Source organism: Calypte anna, chromosome Z (assembly GCF_003957555.1).
Source record: "Calypte anna isolate BGI_N300 chromosome Z, bCalAnn1_v1.p, whole genome shotgun sequence".
In the NCBI taxonomy this organism is placed as follows: Eukaryota; Metazoa; Chordata; class Aves; order Apodiformes; family Trochilidae; genus Calypte; species Calypte anna.
In genome coordinates, this window is record NC_044274.1 from 34,706,131 (window position 1) to 34,730,905 (window position 24,775).

At 39.3% G+C, this 24,775-nt stretch overlaps 1 protein-coding gene across 4 annotated transcripts in view; it reads right to left on the minus strand.

Annotated features, from left to right (window-relative positions):
- NTRK2 (neurotrophic receptor tyrosine kinase 2) overlaps positions 1–24,775 on the minus strand; it is a 206,746-nt gene that overhangs the window by 131,325 nt on the left and 50,646 nt on the right. For 3 of the 4 annotated variants that reach the window (XM_030466982.1, XM_030466981.1, XM_030466985.1), the window contains exons 9-11: positions 21,972–22,004; positions 17,159–17,259; positions 15,715–15,814 (exon numbers count right to left, since the gene is read on the minus strand). In XM_030466982.1, coding sequence (XP_030322842.1) covers positions 15,715–15,814; positions 17,159–17,259; positions 21,972–22,004 — 234 coding nt within the window. The remainder of the gene's footprint in view (positions 1–15,714; positions 15,815–17,158; positions 17,260–21,971; positions 22,005–24,775) is intronic. The other variant, XM_030466984.1, reaches the window with a different exon arrangement.

Sequence of the window (24,775 nt, forward strand, 5' to 3'; positions counted from 1 at the left end):
TAGCGGTTGATGTACAAGAAACACATTTCTTGGCCCTGGCTGTTTAGTTTTCAGTGTCACTGGTCTGGCTTTGCCTCATGACAAGTTCAAGTATTTTCTTTGTTTGATTGTTTGTTTTGTTTTGTTTTGTTTTCTTAAAAAGGTGCACAGGAGTTAAGAGCATGGGGACTTAGTGAGGGGAACTTTAAAAGAGTGGTCACTGCACAAAATTGTTACTTAGCTAAGGAACAGGACATCTCTTGCAAGAGAAGCATAGATTTCTTTATCCAGTCCCATATTATTTTGAAACATACAACATATTTTGAAACATACATACCTAATTCCACACTAACAAACCAGCCTGACAATCATAAAGTTTCACTGACTGCAAGAGCTTGACTGTAGGTCAGTAGCAGTTAGAAAGGAGAGAAAAGTTAGCTTTCCAAGCTCAGAGAGCTCCTGGTCCCAGTTATCGTGACTAAACTAGGCCTGGAAACCTTTGCACGATACTTGGATGCCTGTAAAGGATTAATTCCAAATACTGGACTGAGATAGAACAAACTCTCACGCTGTAGCTCTTGGACACACAATCTGACCTTTCTCTCATTTCATCAGAGCTCATCAGAGCTCTCCACAGCTCTCAGTCCTCCCCTAATCTTTTCTCTTGCTTTCATCAGATAGAGTTACCAATTCATTTTTTCTTCCTTCATTTTCCCACTGACTTTTTTGCTCCCCTCCATCACAGCCAGCAGACACACTTTCAAAGCCAGCTTAGGGCTTCCCCCACCCTCCCAGATGAACAAGAAGTCACACTACCCCTGTTTCTGCCATTCATCCAACTGAGGGAAGTAAGCTTTTTTATCATAATTAAATATCACATCTTCAGTCCCATCAGCTTCTCCACAACTCTGGATTCCTATCTTAGTCCCACCCTGCTTTTCTCTTACTACTCAGAACCAAACCTTCTAGTACAAAACTGGAAAAAGGTGTGATTTTTGCCTTCTTTGGCTTGCTTCCTCCAGTTATGTGACAATGTTTTCTTTACCTGTACCACAACTTTTTCCTTTTTCCTCATCTCTTTTTAAGAAATTGCCTATGTGCTCACCTCTTCTAGCCTTCTCACTTGGACCTGAAAATCTCTCCTCCTGGTTTCTCTTTTCCCTTTTTTTCACCCCTCCCTTGCTCTTCTCTATCACTTCTCTCTTAGCCCAGCCTTCACCAACAATGAAGGCAGTCTTTGACCTTACCTTTTTTTAATAAAAAGCAATCCCCTCCGTATTTCAAACTATTACCTTTATTTCTCATTGGGCTCACTGAATGAGTTGCAAGAGGTTCACTTGGTCTATCAGGCCTCTGGCTACAGTCTCCCTGATCCACACCCAAGACCTTAATCACTGCAGACCTGGCACATTACTGTATTTCCTACTACTTTCCCATAATATAGCATTCACCTTCTGTGCTAAGAGTTTTGCATGACTCATGGTTTAGAGAGGTAATTTGTTCAATCCGAAGTGCCACATACTTCACTTCTTTACAAAATGATCCTTGAATTCCATCTTTAAATGAAGAAAATGTAATTTTCTTCATGAAGTAACAGTCAAGGTGATGCTAGTATAAGGAATATCCAACAACCTGTAGTACTGCTCAAATAGACAAAAATCTACACAAATAACCACAAAACATTTTGCAGGAAAGGAAAACCAAATCTCCTGAGCCTGGATGCAGGAATCATAAAAAATCAATCAAAATTCACTTTTCTTGTTTTTCCTTCTTTAGGATTGCAGACCTATTTTGCATTATTAGCCACCCCTGTTAGTGAAATTAAACAACAGAAATGTGTCAGAGCTACAGTCACAATTCAAAAGGTGACTCATAAGCAGTGAGGCCATGAAATATTTTTTTTAAATCTATGTATTTGTTTTGTAAGTGACCAAACTCTGACTATATTGGGAAAAAATCTATTAAACATCTTTTTTTTTTTTTTTTTTTTTTTAAACAAAGTAGAAAACTATTTTGTTTTCACAGTTAGGAAAGGTACTTCTCTGCATGTAGCTGACAGGCTATATACCAAACCAGGAACATATGAACATACATCAACATGAATGTACATGAACCCCTCCCTCAGTCTGTGTGAAAAGGTTTCATCAGTTCAGCATAAAGCACATGTCCATAACTACCACTACGCATAGACAGTTTTCTTACTAGCATCAGCATAATATTTTTGTTGTACCTTTTGTGCTTTCCACACTCACCAGCCAACACAGTCAGGTACATATGAAGTGAAGCTAAAGGCACACTCTGAAATTTCAGTTCCTTACACTCCTTCTCCAATAACCTTTTTGTAGCTAACACCTATCTAGAAGAATTGGTCCTGGTCAATATCTTCTCTAGAGCAAGTTCAGACCTTATTAGCTGGGGCTCTTTTCTGTTACCTTTTTTTTTTTTAAGTCTTGCCAATGTTGCCTGGAAGCAGCACTCTACTAAAACACTGATATTGCATCCCCTATTTAAAAACCACTATAAGACATTTCCCTCATCCAAAGCCCAGTGTTTTACAGTGCCAAGGTTAATTGAGGAGCTAAAGGCCAGGATTAAGTTCCACCTGTTCTCTGGGAGGATTTAGTTTCCCATGTTACTATAAAGATAATTTCCTAGATGCACATGGAAGCTGACACAGCCAACCACAGGACCTCTGCCTGCTGCACTTCTCTCCCTAAAGAAACACTAACCCTCATCCATCCAAATGGACTCCAAAGGAGTCCGATTCCGATCCACACTCATTTACCGGCAGAATAGTATAAGGGGGACATTGTGTTAATAAGAGTCAGGCTCCCTGACCATTTTTTTATAATGAAGGATGCCACCAGCATACCAATATGTTTAGATTCCATCCACTCATTGTATGCTGCCCACTTCCTCCTCCCCTTTCCAAAATCTCCTCATTCAGCAAGGACACTACTTCAGTCTTAAAAATTAACAAGACAACTGTTAGACTAGGTAAAAGTAATAAACACTGAATTCTGAAGTCTCTGCTGTAGCTGAAGATCTCCTTTTTTTTTTTCTGCCTCACCCTGAAGCAAACCAAACTGGTGACAAAGTTGTTAAGATGGAAGAAAACATTTAAATTGAAACATTTTCATTACATTGTTTACTGTCCTGAATGCATTTTCAGGATTGTAACTGAGACGAAATGTTACCAGTAGGCAGCTGCAATGGAACGAGTTGAAAAAAGACAGGGTATCTAACAAGTTAACTCTGAAGTATATAATTAAAATGTAAGTAAACCTGGAAGTTAGGACAGCTGGAAGAGGCACTGGGAAACTCTCAGAAGCTCTACACTTTGTACTTAAAAGGCTAGCAGTAAATGACAGGATCTGATTTAATGAACACAAAGTAGCGGAGCTCTGTACATGGAGTATGGAAGTGCCAAAAAGATCAGTATTCCAAGGTCAGCTGGTATATGCAACAGTGCACATGAAGATCCTTTTTGTACAGGTAGTAGTGAGTAGAGGTAATGGTCAGTGAGAACTCAGTGAGTACTCAGGTTTATACAGTATGCAATGAAAGCACTTATTTGTAGAAGCATAGCTTGTACTTGGCAAACATGTTGTCCTGAATGCTGGGACCAACATAAAGTTTGCAAAAGTTGCCATCACTGCAGCAAATGAGCTGCAAAAAAGAGTTGAAATACTAGGTGATGATTAATAGTGAATCTCTATTGTATGAACATTTTTCAAAGCACACAGATGTGTCACAGCCACTTGCATAGACTACAAACACACAGTAGGAATTTCTCTGCCTTTGACATCACAATTCTCAGCCCATAGCTGCCGCGGGGAATACCCAGATTGCACTGCATTGCTCTCCAAGTGCAGCAAAGGGAAAAGGAGGGGTCCAAGCTATTCAGGTTTCCCTGTGGCCCCAGGACAATACAGTCCAATAGCCTGAAAGCGTAAATGCTGCAAATGGCCCTCAGTTTCTCTGTTGGTTTGTTATCATGCTTCTGTTGTGTTTGTGTAGCATATGTCACATGCAAGACTCAGGTACAGTCTGCTTTGAACGGGAGCAAAAGAATGATTGCTCTGGTTCATGTGCACTCATGCTAGGTTATCTGGTGAATTAATGATTTCAGCCTAAATCAACTATAAGAAATGCAAAACTATTACTTTGACAAAATATCGCCATGTGTACTTATTTTATAGTCTTCTTTACCAAACCAATAGGGTGCCCAAGAGCCACAAAGAAGACTTTTTCTCTCTTGTCAACCTTCCAAGTGTGCAGCAGGTGTAGAATAAAAGAACAGCAACGTCGGTCCAATAAAATCAGTATCTATTGCCCTGCCTCTGACAGGGACCAAAAGTATTTGCCTGAGGAATCATGTAAGCACAGAGGAAGAGAACAGTCACACTTACCCAGAATACCTTTGCAGCCCAAAGATTTCATGTGCTAGAGATGATGCCTTCATGCTTAATAGCTGTATCACTATAACCTACAGCCTCTGGGCAAGGAATAGGCCCTGTGCTATTCACCTGGCTCATAACCTGAACCCACAGGGCACCTGGGGTTTACTGTGCCACTCACAGGTCGCATGACTTCTTCTGATGGCAGCAGAATAGCCTGCATTAACGTTTGCCTGGAGCCTGCAGGGAGAGGTCTTTGCAAGAGCAGCTGCAAAGCACAAGCTTCAGGCTCCATGAGAAACCTGTCTAGCTGGCAAGCTGGCACTCTGTAGCACAGAAAAAGAGATATTTAACAGAAGAGGCTAACCACTACCATCAAAGTGACTCAGGGCTGTGAGAGCTCAGAAAAAAAACTCCAAGAAAATGGTAATGAGCATAAATACTTCACTACTGTTCTACAGAAACACAGAATTTGACTGCTGGTTTTAATTTGACCCTCAAGCAGCTCAAGTTGGAGAGATCTTCAACAAATGAGCCACTGGATCAGAGCCAGCTGAAGAACAAAACATGAGCTGCTCTTAGTACATATTCCCACTTACTATAGAAACAGGACAGAATACTATGCATCTCTAGAGGTCATGGAATGAAACACTACAATGGCCCTCTCCAAAAAAATTAAGGGATGTCAAGACATTCAGGTTCACATGCTCTTGTGGAATAAAGATTATTTCAGTGAGGCACATTGCTGCTGCTGCCTCGTCACAAAAAGGCAATTTTTTTTAAGGGGCAAAAGAGACAAGGCCACAAACCTTTCTTGGAAGAATTTGGGTAACACACACCTCAGCTGTTGGCTACCAGCTTCTGCACTTGAGCAATCCCAGATGAAACAAAGTGTTATTGTAACTCAATTTGCTGATATTTAAGAAGTGTTTATCTCTAAGTCTCAGTTACTCAAAACATCACTCACAGAGAATCAAAGTTAAAATTTCTTCTATTTTACAAAGCCATATGGGTCATGTCTCCTTGCTGGGGGTGGCTTTGTCCAATGTGGAGGCTAATCCACAGGATAGTCCTCACAAGGGTTATGAATCAACACCTCCACCTGCAAATGCTTCTATGCTTCTATATGTTCTCTGTAGGGTAGGTGTAGCAGCACAGAGCTCGTGCCCTGCTGTGGTAAAGTGCTTCAACTGTAGGCTGTCTTCCCCTCTCCTGTTACACGATGAGAATGATGTGTTTAAAACCCAATATGGACCTGAGAGGAAAGGTCTGAGTTCTCAGATGTGCCAGCTCTGTATCATCACACCATCAGTGCTCAGAGAGAGGAAAAAAGAAAGGGGCTGATAGTGTGAGTAGAACCACAGCAAGAATGGCTGCCCAAACTGCCAGGAATAAGTGAAGCTTCACAACCAGCACCTTGACATCTATCAAGGACACATGACAGCCTTTTTAGAAATACTCCATGCATGTTTGCATTACTCCACTTTGTGTTCCAGGGCATTCAGCTACCCTGAACAGTTGAAGAAACACCTTTAACCTCAAGAATAAAACTGACCTAGAATAAAAAATAAGTACTAAAATATTTGGCCACTTTACTTGACTATAAAGGACATTTACATGATTCCCCTCCCTCCACTTTTTCGAAGAAGTTCCAAAAAATCGTAACAAAAGAGAAAGATTTCCAACTCAGTCTATTTATTTTTTTTAAGCTCAAAGTAATATAACTGATCTTATTTTGCTAGATCTGATTTTTTCATTTCCATACTGGAAGTGACATAAATTCTTCTTGGTTTTGGTTCTCGCAGAGTGAACAGTGTTAAATGGAACAAAACAGGGCAAAGGGTACAGTAGCTCCAGGAACAGAACAACTGAGGCCATCTGTGAGTCACTTAGAAAAGTTGTATCTAGCTACTCATAAAGAAAACATCTTGGGGAATTCACAGGCTGCAGTGGTGGGACTGAATCCACAGCTAACATGCAAAGCTACTTCCAGGTTGTGGATATCCTAGGAGATGATAAACATGCATCAGGGTGTGTGTGTGAAAAAGCTATATAAGAAGGACCCATTCATTCAAATAAAACAACCTTATTTGCCAAGAACTGAAACAAAACCTAGAGTGTTCCTTTCACTGGAAATTGAAGCCACTTGGCTTCCTTGGGTTTTTTTAATTCCTGTGAATATTTGTACTTTCTCGTATCTTCCTAAGCAGCAACAGCATTGCTAAAAAAAGTGGCTTTACAGAACTTCTTCTTCATTATGAAAGAAAAAATGCCATGAACCTGGCAAAAAAAAACCAAACCTATTCTTGATGCTTTTTGTTAAACATTAAGATGCAAAGACTGTAATGCCATGAGACTGTACAAACAAAACAAAGGCATCTTCAGGTGCATTAAAGGAAATCCGTTGATAAAAGGCTACTCCTGTGTTTTTGCAAAATGGTGCAAGAAAGAACTAGCAGTTTGCCTGACTGGGTAATGTCCACATAAGTATCAGAAAACTTTAAAATCATATTATATATCTGAGCAAATTCTCTCTGTGGTGCTTTTTTAGATACACACATTTGCCTGAAACATACATACTTATGTGAATCTTCATTTTTTGTTAGTCTATCCACACTACTTAAAAAAACATGGCTCTGTTGCAGAAAGCAGAACTACAACAGCTGTGAGGAGAGCTAGAGCAGCATGCTATGTGCCAGCCAGGCTCTGAGCCCACAGTGAATCTTCCCCCATTTTGCAAAATTCAATACTGAATGCTTTTACAGGAACACAACAAAAAAAGGGCACTGCAAGTGTACTGAGATCTTGGCATCTGCTAACAGAATTGATAAGTAGCTAAGATGGGCATGCATTTAAAAACAACTTTATGAGGCAGAGTAATTTTATTATCTACTACTCAGGACAAGCACACAGTTTGTCCCAAGATCAGAAAAAAAAAAAAAAAAAAAAAAGAAAGAAAAAAAAAGAAAGAAAGAAAGAAAGAAAAAGTCAAACTTCACAGCCATTAAAAGAAATCAATGCAGCTCAATCAGTGGAGGAATCCTCCGTCAGTCTTTGAAAGCTGAGGAAAGCAAATGGAAGGAAACTCACATAAAATTGTACAAGTATTGTAAAAGGAGTGGAGCAAACTCCTAAGCAACATATACTTTCAATCCCTAGTGGTATTATTCAACTGGGACTCACAGGCTTGAGCCAAATAATTTCCCTGAAAAGGATTCTGATGAACTGTAAATAGCATGTGGTCTGCTGCAACCTTTCATTATTTCTGTCTTCACAATTAAGCCATTATTCAAGGCAGGACAGCTCAGAAAGTGTCTTTGTCGATATGACACCTTTATGCACCCCTTTTCGCTGCTCTGCAGAGTGAGTCAACATGTCTAGTGACAGAACAAGCAGCAATGGGCACAAACTGATTCAATTTAAATATAAGGGAAAACAAGTATACTGTGAGGGTGATAGAACACTGGCACACATTGCTCAGAGATACCAATCCAATCTGACCACAGCCCTCAGCAACCTACCCTGGTTTGAGAAGGGGGGTTGGGCTAGACACTCTTAGAGTGCCTCAGTGTTCTGTGGCAAGTCAATATAAGTTGGATCACCCTCCAGGAGCAACCTCTAACAGCACCTCTGCTGATAGCCCCTTCCATAGTAGCCTTTTTCCTAGTTGGAGATCATACAGAGGACCTTATCCCTACCAGCTATGCCATCTATTTATCTATTACTGTTGTTCAAAACTTGCTTGCTTTTTGACATCTAGCATCATTTTCTAGGATCAACATCTCTTCAAAGATAAGAAAAACCAAGCAAGTATCTATTTGGAAGTAAATGGAGCACTGGAGCCAACAATGAATAACCAATTAAATAAACAAAAAATTCAATAACATAGGCTGGCTTTGGTATACTTTGCTCTTTCTTCCCATTCACTCCCCCCATCTGAATACTTCTTCCAACCTCTGGGACTGATCTCAACCCCAAGTACAGAAAAACATTTCATTATTATGACCCACCTCTCTCCCATTCCTCTCATCCTTGTATTTCCTCCTACATCCGGTCTCATTTGTCTCTAAAATTCTATATGAGATTAACCATAATTGCTTGTTACAAACTAATGTATTCACAAAACAGAATAGTATCATAGAATAATTTGTGTTTGAAGAGACCTCTAAAGGTCATCTAGTCCAATCCCCCTGCAGTACATCCTCAACTACATCAGGCTGCTCAGAACCTTGTCAACCTCACCTTGAATATCTCCAGGGATGAGGCCTCAACCACCTCTCTGAACAACCTGTTCCATTTTTCCACTACCATCACAGCAAAGAGTTTTTTCCTAACATCCAGCCTAAATCTACTCTTCTCTAATTTAAAACAATTGCCCCTTATCCTACCACTACAGGCCCCTGCTAAATGTCCATCTCCAGCATTCATGTAGGCCTCTTTCAGGTACTGGAAGGTTATTATTAGGTCTCACTGGAGCCTTCTCTTCTCCAGGTTGAACAGCCCCAGCTTCCTCAGCCTGTCTTCACAGGACAGGTGTTCCAGCCTACTGATCATTTTCTGTAGGACCCGCTCCATCAGATCCATGTTCTTCCTGTGCTGGGGACTCCAGACCTGGATGTAGTACTCTGGGTGAGATCTTACCAGAGCACAGTGACAGAATCACCTCTATCAATCTGCTGGCCACGCTGCTTCTGATGCAGCCCAGGATGTGACTTCGGTTTGCAAGAGCAGACTGTTGGCTCCCATCCAGCTTTTCATCCACCAGCATCCCCAAGTCCTTTTCTGCAGGGCTGCTCTCTAACACCTCATGTCCCAGCCTGTCCTGATAGTGCAGATTGTTCTGACCCAGGTGCAGGACCCTGCACGTGGTCTTGTTGAACCTCCTGTGGTTCACCTGGGCCCACCTCTCCTGTTTGTTCAAGTCCTTCTGGATGACATCCTGTCTCTTGGGATTATTAGCAGCACTACTCAGCTTGGTGTCATCTGCAAACATGCTGGTGGTGCACTCAATCCTGCTGTCTATATCATTTCTAAAAATATGAAAGAGTACAGGAGCCAGTACAGACCCCTGAGGGACACCCCTTGTCACTGGTTTCCATCAGGACTTCAAGCCACTGACCACTACCCTCTGGGTACCATCATCCATGCAATTCCTTATCCACTGAACAGTCCACCCATCAAACCTGTAACTCTCCAACTTGGCAAGTAGGACATTGTGAATGCTGAAGGCATTAAAGAAGTCCAGATTGACACATTGTCATGACCTGCATGGGCAAAAGTTTGTATAAAAGCAGGCTAGTGTTCACTCTTTGAACATAAGAAACTAAAATAGAAACATGAGAGGCAAACATGAATGTACACAGAACATAGAGTTGGATTTCTGTAGCTTGCACCTTTAAGACTGTCTCTGCCACCACTTTGATTTAGGAGTTGTGGTATTCCTGTGAGCATCAGCCCATATCAAGGTAGGCTCCAGGCAACTATGGTCTTCAGCTCTCTTCATTTCCACTGCATCCATTACTAGTCTCATTTCTCTTTCCATTTTGTCTCTAAGATGTCCTCTAGTGAGCACCTCCCTAGCTCTCCAATTCATTTCACGTCATGCACACGACATTCATGTGTGGTCCTTCATCCTCCCACCACCTGCTTGTATGACCCTTTTTGATGAGGAGTGGAATACAACAGGTACTTGTTTACATGAATTTTCCATAAATTTTGACAAGTAATGGACACAAGGTTGCAGATAATTTTTCTGCATTAAAAATCACTAGAATAGGTCTGAATCATGAGAAGCTCTCACCAAGTTAATAACTCCTCTTCTGTATCCATCATTACAACTGAGTGTGAATTTTGCAACCAATGGAGAGAATACTAAACTGCTCCAGCTCATCATTAAAATTCCCCAGCTTCATATTTGGTATCTCCTTTTATCACTTCTTATATATGGGACATGTAATTTGCTAGCTTGGTTCTGCTGCAGAACCAGAGCTACATTGCTCTCTTTAATCTTGAACTTTAAGATCAGACTCAGGAAAACTAGTAGCAGACAGAAATAGAAAGCTGAGACCTAGAGACCAAATTTTGTATAAATAATGATAATGGAAAGATAGAAATACTTAACAGTATGTTTTGATAGGGTAGCATGGCCCCAGAAGAATGCTTTAAGAGACATTTCTTTTCTTTATTGGAAGTCAAGAGAAAGGTGGCTTAAATATTTTAATATTTTTGTAAAATCCTTTTCACAAAAATACTTTTACAGATCATAAGAACTTTCATTCTTTGAAGTAGTTACAGCAATTTGATTTTTCAGATTAAGGTTCTTAGAAGCATTAAGAACTCTATCTTCCAAATGTTCATGTGGTGAGTAAACATTACTGCCCTCATTATACCAGTAATGCACCTGAGACAGACAATTCGTATGATCTGCCCATGACTGCAGGGATTGGAATCTCAATGTTAAACAATAAAAATAGTTTATTGCATATGGTTCAGATGAGCAAAATTATAATTGTCGTTACATGTCTGCCTACTAAAAATACTGCATTTTTTTCCTACTTCTTATGACACTGACTTACATGAATTAATTCCTCTCCCATATTCTACTAATTGACTAAATAATGAAATGGTCTAAAGACACTAAGGGATCAACACCCACAGAATGAGCATTTGAGGGGGTACAGCACAGCACAAAATCAATTCCATAGGCACAAATGGAAACTAAAAAAATTCAGGATTTCACTTACTTAATGAAGGTCAAGCAGTAAGCATGTTCCTACATACAAACTGATCTTAATTATCTGGTAAAGGTAGTAAAATTGTCCAGGAAGCCCTCACTACAAATTTTATTGTAGGCCAATTTGAACATTAAATCATCTCTGTCAAACTGCAGGTCTTTGCTGGTGATGGAAAGCTTATATTTTGCTCTTGATTTAGAATTAGGAGTAAAAGCTCTTGTATTCTAACTGCATTTCATACTTTTTCTAGCCTATAAAGAACACATTTGCTTAAGCACAATATGTGATAACAGGATAATAGGATAATAGGATAATAGTCCAAACCACTCTCTTACAATTATTTAAGCTCTCCAAAATCTAAACTTTTCAACAACCAATGTGAATAAGGCAGGATTTGTTTTGAAGTTTTTTGCTATCTCACCTCCTCCCACAACAATGTGGAGTCAAATAACATGTATTAAAAATACAATGACCATTTTCTCAGACACTTAGACAAAAGATTTTTCCTGATGGCACTAAGCTTGCATTCAAGAGAATATACAAAAGCCTCATTAAAGGGTCATGATCAGACAGAACAGTAGAGAACTGATTTTTCAGTTTCATAAACTGGTTAGACAGAGTCAGGAATACACACAAAATTTTAAAAGCTGTCTTGGCAGCCTTCAGTGAATTCCCATAAGCACTTTCACATCCTCCAGCAAACAAGCAAGCAAGCCAAGGTGTTTTGTGCAGGCAACCCACAAATTTTAATGAATACATTAAAAAAATTAACTGAAGCTTTCATCATTTATCCTGCAGCATCTTGCAAGGGTGTAAAAATCTCCCCTACAGATTCAAGCCACCAGAAGCAGCTTTTCACACAAAGCTGTTACCAACAGACCCTGTATAAGAAGGTGTTTAACATGTACACACACAGAGAAACAGATGGAATTATAATTCTCCAGTTACTCTAATGAATCTTGCTATGGAAGTCTGGAAGACTAGCACAACATTAGAGTTTATCCAGAGAGCAGAAAGAACAGCAATTTTTTTTATACTAAGGCTATTTCTGGAACAGATCACTGTATTAACACTGTTCCTAAAGTTAATCATTAGAACCTGCTGTTTTCCCTAGCTCGAAATGACAGAATGAAAGGAAGCAAAGCAAGAATTACAACATTTGCCTTCTATGTGGAACCTAACTTCAACCAGAATCTAGAATGTAACAAATAAAGTGTTACTGGTGGTGAAGGAGTGCTTTGCTCATTCTCCTTACCTGCCAAAACACCCTATCAGAACAATCTGAAAATATAACTGAGTGAAACAAATATATCCCAATTTGTCCTCTCACCTTAGATATAAAAAAGGAAGACAAAAGCCAAAAGATAAGGTTAGTTGCTTTTATACAGATCCTCAACACATCTTATTAAGAGACTGATCAGTACTACTGAAGTACTGAAAGCTTCCAGAGGACCTGGTGCTCCCTGTCACATCAAATGGACTCATTTTTGCTCAGTATAGTAATGGTAAGAAGACAACGGGGCCTTGTGAGTTCTGTGGCAGTCTCTGAGGCCCTTCAGCATGTGCAGTGCTTCCAGGCAGGGCAGCACTGATGCAGCAAAGTTCAGGCAGAACCACCCACTGCACATTTCTTCCTGGGGATGCCATCACTGTCCATCCCACACTACAACCATTTTTAAGCACTTGAAGCACAGAATGACTTGGCAAGGACACAGTATAAAAAGTGGGAAGATGATGCTTGTGCAAAAGATGGGATAAAATGGCATTTAAAAATATAAGGCATAAAATAATGTCTTCAGGAAACTGCAGATGCTTGCTGTGAACCCAAATGGGGTTAAAAAAACATACTTTACATAAAGACCTTTCCTACAGGGCACACAGTGCTTTTTGCCTATTTACATGACTTCTCCTGATTTTCACTGGAAAAGTTTTTTTCTCTTAGTACATGGTTACATGAAAAATACCTCTGAGGGCCAGTCTGACCACTCCATTTACTGAGAGACTGTTTTGTTTTTTTCCAAACTGCTTGTGGAAGAAAAGTGGAGAGATGTTTAGTGACAGGGTGTCTGAGGTGACAGTGTTGTTCTCTCACAAGGCATCAAGTACAATCAAGCACAATCTATTGTGCATTTCTGCCTGATACATTAATTTAAGAAGATCCTTCTTATGAATGATGTTCATTAGTATTTTGTGGAAGACTAGAAAATAAGATTGGGTTATCTTTTATAAATATTTTCAATGGTGTTTACTCCTTCCCACTTCCCTACTTGGACTGTTCATTAAACCAGAAATTTTAACACAATATTCATATGAGATTAGGTTTGTTGCCACTAAATTCAATGGCAAATGACTCAAAGAGCTCACAGGCAGACGGCTTTATCCTTAATTCAGAATTTCCACAGTACACATTTTAAATGTATTTTACTGATCAATACTGACTGCAAGAAACTTCTCTTAACCTTTACCTTATTTTTCTCATGCTCAAACACTCCATTTTATCATGATTTATGAATTCTCAGTATAGAGTAATTCTCCAAGCTTTTCTAGAGTAGGTAATATTTTACTATTGATGTATTACTTATTGATACCATGTTCTAATCTCAGTTCTTTAAATATTGCTTTAATATAAATTCAATAATACTGATTATGATAAATGGATATAGTGTTTCTGGGACTTTGGACCAGACTGTATAATTCAAGTATGAGTGTAAACTTCAGAGAGTTTGAGTTTCACTTCATGGACAACTGAAGGTAGCTCCTTTCTAATGCAAAATTCAAGAGTTTTTTGTAGCTCACAGGGATGTTTTGCCATTACCTCATACACCATACCTGTGATTAGTTTTTGAAGGTGTGTATCTAAACTATGAACTCATTTTATCAGTCTTCCTAGCCATCACTGGTCAAATTTAAAGAATAAAATAAACACCATATATGGGGTTGCTGCCTTTTCATAATTTTATACAGTAATTTCCCCCAAAGTGCATTTTTACTAAAATGAGATCAATGGACATGGACAATCCTGCAACAAAAAATTACTGAGGTAAAACTTACAGACTATGCAAGAGCATTATTTTCATGAGAAAAGATGTATCTGGAGATACTAAAAACCAATCACAATGTAAGGAGCTTCCTAGAAGGTCATGTAACATTTTGTCACACAAAATACAACCCTGTGTAGTCTCCTACAGTGTAGAGTTTACTTCCTGTTCCTCCAACAATGTCATGTTGAAATACTCAATGCAAATTATGAAACAACTAGCAAGAATTCAGCTTTAAAGAGCTAAGGTCAGATATTCCTCATTGTTGCTTCCATTTAGCTTCCACCTGCTTCAGGTCTCTAAATGCAATACAGAAAGCTTCAGGCATAAATAAATTTTGCACTGACCTATAGTTTAGCTGCAGAAAGGTTTTTTGTAGTCTTTCCCAAAAGCCTGCAGCTCTTTCCTGCTGCCCCCATGTTGCTATTCAAGATATTTCATGATGACTGCCTTTTCTAATGCTACCTCAAAGAACAGAGACTATGTCATAGCAGAAGGAGGTTAGCACCCCAGCAAGATAATCTGCAGTGACTACACTTCTGCTCTGCTCAAATTTAATTTGTTCCAGTAACTCTCTATTATGTAAACAAAATACAGAAACACAAAATAGACAGTAGATACTTCTGAAAGAAAAGCAAGTAAGAGTTACCAAAATACATATCCATGCAGTGTAAGAACAGATGAGAGGGAGGATATGCAGGTAATGGGAGCCTACCAAAAGATTACTTACCACTTTCTGCATAGACTCTCAACTACATCTCTTAAGAACAAAAGTATATCTCCTTTAGCACAGAGCAAAGCACCTTCTAGTCCTCCCAACAAGATGTTTTTTGCTTTCCTTTTTTTTTTTTTTTTTTTTTATAAAATTTAACCCATGCCAGCAGACAGAGACTGGTGGTATCAGTAAAATAACACAGTAATGGAAGTACTGTAGGTACTTCCATATTACACATACCTCCATTTGGCTATAAAATAAATAAATTAATAAATGGAGGGCCTGAGATGGCCTCCTTCCACAGGGAAATGAGCACTTGCCTCTCTCTCCAGATGCTACTTCCCAAGATACAAACAGAGCTCAAGAAAATGCTTCTGTCTGAAAGCACCAATATGACGGAATCTGCTGCAAATGCACCTTCTGCTCTTGCCCTTGTTGCTCCTTGAATCTATCACCTTAATGTGACATTTGTAGTACAGTCTGAAGTACCTCTTACATACAACATAGATTCTCATCAAGTTGTTGTAATTAAATTCATATCAGAATAAATTTCACTTCTTAACTTCCTCCTGCCAATACTGACTCAATTAATACTTTACTCCAGGAAATGTCCCAGGAGGCTTCACAGCACAAGGGAGAGAAATATGACTTGTAAGAAAAAAAAAGAGTTTGATCCAAAATTCTACACTCTGTCAATACCTGCCTCTGCCCTTACTTACCTGATGAATAAATGAAACACTAAAGGTGATGGCATTAGTTATTTTGACTGCTCTCAGTGCAGAAGCCGATAGTATCAGTTCATACAATCCACACGAATTATGGGAAGTATAAATAACTACCCCACTTACCTTTCATCCCAAACTTAGAGTGTCTTCCAAACTTCAGAATAACGAGCATTATTACTAAGCCAGTGCACACCAGTGCTGCAATTCCCACCACAACATACACCTAAAAAAAAGAGGACAAAAAAATATCTGCTTGTTTTGTTCTCATAAACTCCTTCCAAAGACATTCAGCATACATTGTGATTAACCCAATTAGTTAAACTGATTCGCTTCAACTGGGGAACATCGGCACCCTAATGAGAGAGTAAAGAAAACCACCACTTGTTGAGGTTTCCTCTGTCCTGCATAGAAGAGAGATTCAGACACCTCTGAGAACATGTTTTTCAACATCCTACACATCCAAGGCTGGTGGAAGTGAGTGCACATCACCCCTTTCCCTTCCAGCATGTCATATGAAAATAAAGAAATAAGGCACATAGGCAAAAAATGTTCACTGTGTGGGTGGATGTACACTGGTACAGATTACCCAGAGTGGCAGTGGGGTATCCATCCCTGGGAGGTATCAAGACCAGAGTGGACACAATACCAAGCAACCACTCTGGCCCCAGTTTAGGCGATGAGGGTTGGACCAGAGGTCCCTTCTAACCTCAGTTGTTCAAACATTCTGTTAACCAGATGAGATAAAACTGTCTGATCCTTTCAAAACTTAGCACAGCATCCCAGCTCAGAGTCTGCTCTCTGTTTCACAAACACACATGCTCTATACTGCCTGCTGCTTTATGGAGTCACTGAGGCAGACAGGCTGCAGAGACGCTGGCAACTCACTACCTGTTTCCAACAATTCAATTCAGGAGAGCAGGACAGGAAAGGAAGCAAATGAGGGGGTCCACCAATTCAGTCATTTATTCTAAAATCTACTGCAAATTATTAGATTAAAAAAAAATAAAAAACAATATGAAGTAATGATTTAAGAACATACAATTAGAATTTCAAAGTTCACAGTGCAGCACATCTTCTCTGTAAGGAGTTGATTCCAGGACTGGAATCCAAACATTCTTCAAGTCACTTTGGATTACTTTGTTTTGTGAATAAAGAATTGCTCCTCTAAACTGAAGTCTAGCTAAAGCTAAAAAAAATGAGTCATTCAGAAAGCATGACACAAAATAACTAGAAATTTTATTTAGAATAAAACCTGATTATCTCAAAAAATTAGGGGAGGACAAGAGCAGGGAGCATGGACATTTAGTTTTCTGGGTTTGGTTTTGGTTTTTTGGGGTTTTTTTGAGGTTTTTTTGTTGGGTTTGTTTGTTTGTTTTCTGTTGTTTTGGGGGTTTTTTTGTTTGATTTGTTGGGTTTTTTTGTTTGTTTCCTGAGTTTTAATCACAACACACTTATATGTCTGGTGTTCTGGCAACTGGGGGTCCTATTACAATCTCTGCAGTTTTGTGAGTTGTATAGCCAGACAGTCCCCTAAATTTACAGATTGGGAAACAATGTATATACTTACAGTGATGCTATCTTCATTCTCTTTGTTGGAAACATCTGTAGAAGTTATTTGATTACTGTTATTGGTGGTGTCCCCAAGATCATTAGGTGTGGTTTCATACTCTTAGAAGGAAAAAAAAAGTGACTTTTGTAATATCATAATCTTAGAAGGGAAAGGGTTGTCTTTATTACTTCTTCTCCCTATCACAGATAATCAGATAAATGCATTGTGACTGATAAATTGGAAAAGAGAAGTGACCAACCCCATAATGCTCTACTAGAAAAACTAGCTCAATAAGAACTCCCTCCACAAAGCTATTTTTATGTGCTTCTGATTTCCCATTAAAGATTAAAGATTGTCCTCTACACTGAACTTCTTCAGCCTTGTATTCAGCAAAATATAGGACACTCTTAGACACTAGCTTAGAGACTTGGCAGACAGGTTTTTATCTCGTTCATTGCTATCTAATGTGAAATAGAATGTTTTCTTCATTTTAAAAATAACTAAAATATTGTTTTGTGCACAGAGGTTACAGTCTAGCATCATAAAGTGTCATACAGGTAAACCTTTAAAAAATTGAGTGCTGGAGCTGGTAAGAAGCAATTTGACTCATCAAAGTAATTCCACTGACAGGTCTGCAGGGGTGAACCCAGGCACATCAAAAGGCATAAACCTGGTATAATTTATTTAAAATTATTTAAAAAATGAAATAGAGGTATTCACTGCCCATGATTTCCTGTCAAAACTATTCAAATGAGATAAAAAGGTTTAAATAATACACATGTGAACAAAGATATTGTGCATTATAACAGAATAAAATTTGCATATATTGTATGATTACATCTGAAATTACATATAATATTTCATTTTATTACTGTAATGTCTGCAGAGGAAAGAAACAAACAGGGGCAATAATTGCATCTATTACTAAATGCAGCTCCAGCACTGCAATTTCAATGTGCGATTAACTGTGTATTTCGTTACATATTTTAATTAAAATGACTGGCATAAGTCTACAGACGAAATTTTAACTGTGAATCTGAAAAAGCAGAGAGTAGAGGCATAGCTTTCACTAACTACAGAGCAGGAACTGCAGAGCTGCTGCTGTGCAAGGGCAGGGACGGCCTGTGCCTCAGTAGAGTTTATCTTCGTTGGCTTTGTCGTCTCATTTTGGAGACCTCAGCTGTCAATGCTCGGAACAAGCTGCTTTTGATCTTCATGCATGGATGAATACAGGTGCTTCCTGCAAAGCATTCGTCAGGCTGCAGATTTCTTGCTAGATGAAGCTACCCAGCTACCTCTGGCATCAATACTACAGTGATTCCAGTCAGGTTGTCTTAACAGCTCATGTAGTCTATTTTGGTTCTACACCATGCATGTGAAGTACAGGACTCTATCAAGCCAAAATATGTGTTAAATATACAGAACTTTCATGACAAATAAAATCTATTTTTCTGGTCTTTTAGTGTTTAAATTCTCTAGCTTAGCACTGCATCTCTATGCCTATAGCTTCCTTATGCACAAAGGTCAGAACAGGCAAAGGAACAGCACTCCAGGCAGCACAAACCCTGCCTCAAGTGCTGAGCTGAGCAGGCAGCTTGGGCAGAGCTGGATAAGGTGTCATGAAGACCATCCGCCACAGCATGTGATCATGCTTTGTCACAGCAAAGAAGGCGACCTCTGCTTCCTTCACTGGCAGGCAGAGCCTGCTTTGGAACAAGTATCTCAGCCTACAAGATTGGGTTTCCTTTACAATTAGCTGGGAAAATCTTCACAGATAGTTTTTCCCAGTCCTGTATTTATGGTAGCTTTTTAAGACGAGGCTGCTGCTCTGTGTCTGTAATACAAACTTTCAAGAGGAAAATACTTGGCTGTAAATAGTGGTGGGCAAAGCCTGATAGTATCTGCAGCTCTGCTTATGTTTCCATCTTTACTAAGCTACTGGAAATCACACCCTGAAGGACTAATGAGAATGATGCAGAGTGTCTGTATATACATTTTCATATTAAAATGGGCAAGAGCTAACATAGGCCACATCAGTATGTTGGTTTTGCATTGCCATTCCCTGCTGTATAACTGTGAAGTGGGCACTCATGTCTGAACTAATGCCACATCTTCAAAGCCTCTTGAAATGGGTGAGCCAGGCAAGGAAAGTAAACTCAACAGCTATCCAGCCAAAACCAGGTGATTCCGAGTTAAACAAATTCCTGTTCATTTCACTATGAAATCTGGACACAGACATCAAGCACTCTGGTACAGGGTCACACCTCTTGACTCATGCCACAAGGGACTCGTATTGCTCGAGGGCCAGGTTCTTCAGCGCCACATTCCTCATGCAGCCACCTGTGACCACCCCAGCAGCAGTGAATCTCAAGTGAGGCTGGGCAGTGTTTTACAGCCCTTTTACAAACAAGGTGCATGGCAGCGGGAATACAGGCAAGAGCACAGTCACTCCAGCACCAGGGTGTTATTCCGCACAGTTCCCTGGAGAGCCGGGTGAGACTGTTGTTTCTCTCATGTTCACAACCACATTAGAAGAGGCAGCAAGGCACAAAGACATGAACTTGGAGACAAAGAAGCTGGCTTTGCATTGGATTTCCTGCTTAGCCCTTGATGAGTGGCTTTATTCCTCTCAGTTACTCACAGGGCCAGTACAGACCCTCTTCTCTGCCTTTCCCATGGGGCAAGCCAGAGGCACTAGCAACTGCTCCATTCTTGGCAGCAGAGTCGGCTCCCCCGACAAACAGTGTTATGCAGCCTGCTGAGACCTCATCTTTTTTCTCATCTTTTTTTTTTTTTTTGTTTCCTGTTGTATGCATATATATATATACACATACATATATATATATATGTGTGTATATATATAAGGGAAAATGTTTGGACATCACCTCATGAAGCATAGGACTGAGAAGGTCAGTTCCCGAGGGACAGACCAAACCCCAGCTACAGACAGCTTATCTCTGCACACAGGAGTACTCAAGGTCAGGGTCTCATGCTCTTGTCATCTCTGTTCCCATGTCCTCACAGCCTGTCACTGACCTTGCCATCAGTACTGCAGAACCAGGCCCACCTGAGGGGCTGTGGCTCAGCCGTGGCCCCAAGGCAGTGCCTGATGCTTGGGGCTGTGGCTGTCCCTGAGCCCTTGCCCTGGCTGAGACAGTGGGATGGGTCTGGCTGCCAGACCCAGCCCTGATGGGCCCCCATGGGGAGGCCCAGCCCTGCATGGCCCCAAGAGAAATATCTGGAGGCTCCCGTTAACTTCACCTTTAGCCAACAGACTGACAGACACACAGCAAGTCCCAGCACCCAGCAGGATGAAATCCTCAGCTGCTGTCTCCACCTGTTACACTGGGCACATTATAAAATACATTTTAAAGGGAAGAGCAAGAGGATGGGGTGTGCTTTAAAACTTCTCTTCAAAATAATCTAAGTTTTGGGCAAGCAGGTTACTGCAGACCTAAGAGCAGTCTGAAAAAAAGTCATTAAATTGCTCATTCTCTGGGGGGTACTAATCCCAAAGACAGTAGTGGGTTCCCACCATTAGCCGTGCAGGCAGTGCTTCTCTAAAAAAGTGTATTAGATCCTGGATTTTCCAGCCAGACTTAGTAATTCATCTCACTAACTAGACTTGTGAATTTGAACTAATTAGGGAAACACTCTGGACTACATAGTGCTTGCCAAAGAAAGCACTGTGTCACTGAAATGAAGATCTAAGAAAGCAGTTTCAAACAACAGAAAGAAAAGCCAGGAATAAAAAGGAAGTCTGTTTTCATCAGGATGAGATTTTGCAGGCTGTGATCCATGGCCACTAGGCCATGTTAGCACAAACGTGATCAGGTCTACCGAAGCACTGCACTCACATGGTTAAAGTGTGAGTAGGCATCAAGACCTTGATAAACAGCTGAATCAAAATCTTCATGCATACAGCTTATATAATACAACACATGTAAGAAATTGTGCAACACACCTTCCCACTCCCAAAGCCCCTCCCCAAAAATCATTTGGAAAGAGAGGATAAGTTATCCTTTAGTATACCTAACCACTTGAATCCAGACTGATGCTTCAATTCCTCTCAGTTACTCACTCAGTTACTTAATGACATGGAATGGAATCAAAGCAATAACACTTAAATCAGTTTAAAGAAACTTGAGTCATGGACCATTTCATTTAAATAAAAAGTGCTCCAAACACAATCCAGCTTCTGCTAAAGGATCTTTATTTGGTTGGGATGGACTTTCCTACTTACCAGAAGTATACCAAAAGTGGCACATAAAATTAGACTGTTGCTTTTCAATCTTCAGCTTTTATTCTAGCGTACACCGACTTTCACTTGGTTCAGACCATTTCAGCTAACTAAAAACCTAATGTGAATACTGTGTCAACTAACTAGTACTAACCTCATTTTTAGGTGAGACTTAGGGGTACAATTTTGGAGACAAAACAGGTATGGAATAATTCCTGAAATAATAAATGAAGTTACGTAAAGAAAAAAATCATTCTCTTCCCCCCAAAAAATGCCCCGAAAAGGTTCATAGAATCTCACATCTGTGCGCTACACCAGTGGTCATCCTACAGAATCAACTGCAACCATTCATAGCAGTGGATTTTTGCCTTTGCTAATGTGAATTAAAAGCAGCATAGCAAGCACAACATCATATTGTCCTTTTTTGTCTTAAATAACATAAGGCAGGAGAAGAACCAAAAGTACGTTCAAGAACTGTGTGTATAATACCTGCCATTTCAGTTTAACTGAGCCCAACATTAAATCTTTTGATGGTTTCAGTTCCTTCCTTTTTATCAGTTAAAGAAAAGAAAGAGGAAATGTAATATATACCGTAAACGTCTGGATCCACAATTGGGCCACTTCCTGTACATGGAGAAGAGAAAAGAGAAGAGAAAAAAAAAAAGCCTTTGTAAATATATTGCAGTTGCTGGAAGAATAAAGAATAAGACCTTAGGAAACGTTTTTAGACTTGGCACGTTAATTTTTATAGCAATGATCAGTACCTACACAAATTCAGAGCAGCATCAGTGTATTGCAGGATGGATACTTTTGCAACTAATTTTGAGCTATCTCAAAGGTTCCTATTTCGCTTCATGTGAAACAGCTAATGCACATGGCAATCCCTATCTCTGACAAGGAAGGCACATTTCCCAACTCAAAAATTCTGTTTTCTGGTGTAATGTGTATCTGGAATAAGCCCAACAGTAACTGTTCTGGTCAAAAAACAAATGGTAAAATTCGCCCTACACAAAGTTGTAGCAGACTTCCATGAGAATCCACAGTCACGGACCTACACCCAAACAAAAACATTTCTATTAAGTTGCTGTGAAAGCAAACCGGTTTAGCTGTGAGCTGCTAAGTTAAGGGCTAGAGGTAGCAATGACTTATGCAGTAGCATTTCACACGCTCTGTAAAAGGTTGCTTCCAAGAAGCCAGATGCACAGCTGATACCCAGACAGAACTATTACCAAGAGTCAGACGTCTTGGAAGCCAGCCTCTACACAAGCAAATGGATATCTAAATGTTCTCTAAATGTTACCAGTTCCAGTTACCAGCTTTTTCTAATTACTTCACATATGTATGCCTGAGTACATATGTGAGTATACTGTAGAGAATGCCCTCTGAAATTAGTGTACTATTACACTATTCACACTTGGAAAGATATTTGTGTTGCATTTCAGCACACTGGCTCATTCTGGTTTATAGTGTATTTATAGCACAGTTTATGTAGGCAGATCCTCATCATCTCTTCCACATTTTTACTCTTTGTTGAACTGGAAATAATACTAACAGATAGTTAAAATAACTAAAGTTGAACCAAACTTTAAAAAAGCATCATTCGCTTTATAAGAGCAGAAAACAAAGCCATAGCAGCAGCATTGCATTGACATAAAGGCCATCATTGCTTCCACCTATGTCAACAGTGTGAGAATCTCCACTGAAAATAGTAAACAGAGTTGCAACCTATTTGCATAAAGGCAACAGATAATTAGGTTTATATTTAAATACATTTGAAGATATTATAGTATCCTGACATATAGTTTAATAGACACTAGAAATACATAACAAGTGAAGGAAGCTGCCCTCAAGCAACTTCTGACCATGGTTTTCTGGTTCAGTAAAATTCATGGATTCAGTTTTTCCAGTATAAAACATTGATTTGCTGAAAGACAGTATTCCTAATTTCTCTTCTATAATATGAGGAAGGCAAAAAACCCAAAACACCACAAACAACCCAAACCCCAGTCCTCTATTAAAGAGTTAAATGGCAACGTTTTTTTTTTACTCTTTACTAGAGCTGAGATAAAGAAATTAGATTACTTTAACAACTACCTCTTGCCAGGAATATAAGCTAGGAAGCCATCAACTCTATTTAAATACCTCTCATATGACTAAATACTTCACTTCAAATAAAGCTGCAAAAATCAAGACCGTGGGCAAACCCCAGACTTCTATTTAGTATTCCCTACATTAAAACATATCCACTCCTCAATCCTAAGAACATCTATTAAAGCTATTTTAACATCATACTTCACCAAAGTAATTTTGTACATTTACATATAATAACGTTTAAGGTAAAGACAGAAGAGCATTGTTGTTTTGGTCCCTTTTAGAACATGTTGTTGTGTAAATAAACTATTAAGACATGTTAGCAACTCATCTTTATAAACTGCATCAGCTACACTTGGTTTGTTTGCTTCTTTCTTTGTAAAGTTGACATTTTCAAAATAAAGCGGCAGCAAAAGACTCAATCCAAAAACAGTTCTGCAAAACATTCCCATGTTGCACAAGTCAGATGTACTTCTGAGGTATATTTAACACATTCTTTTACTTTTACATGACCTGGATCCCTCCAGCTGTATTTCAGAGAAGAGATGAATAATCTTAACTAAAAATTTTTATTACTGGTAAAAATCTCTCCTGAATTCATTATTTGTTTTGGATCAACTATGAGAACAGCATCTAGAATAAAACACAAACATTTCTTGCTTACTGTTTGCTGCAGTATAGTCACAAACAATCAAATCATCCTCAGTGAGAATAGCTTCACATGAATCCATGAACTTCAGCAGATTAAAGCTTGTTAAAAATCTAGCTAATATGAAAATCATTTTTCCAGGCCTTTGTATTTAAAACAAAGTTTTAATTTACAACTTTCATTGTGTAATATCTTTAACTCAGTACAAATCCCACTGTGGAACACACTTTCCTCTCCTTCATGCCCCAGTCCTCAGACGATGAAAGCATTCTGCCAGTAGCATGCTAGAAGTTGAAAGCATCTTAAGATAAATCATGCCTTCATCATGTTTGATGCAGCTCTGAAAGTGAAGCATTACACTGTTGATGATAGAACGTGCTTCTGACTTACTTGTAATTAATTTAGATAGACATGTGGATTATAAGTGAAGAGATTTTTTTAAATCTTCTTTTGTTTTTACCTTCAGAGCATTTGCCCATAAGTGATGCAATAACCAAAGAATCAGTTTAAAGCTCAGTGAATATACCCCACCCCATGAAACATCAGAGCTGTTATTTAATTCAGTCATGAAGGCATGGTAATGAACATAATACCAGGGCGTGGGCCTTAATCTTTATGCTTCATTGTACAATATGTGGGCCAAAAGAAGAAACTA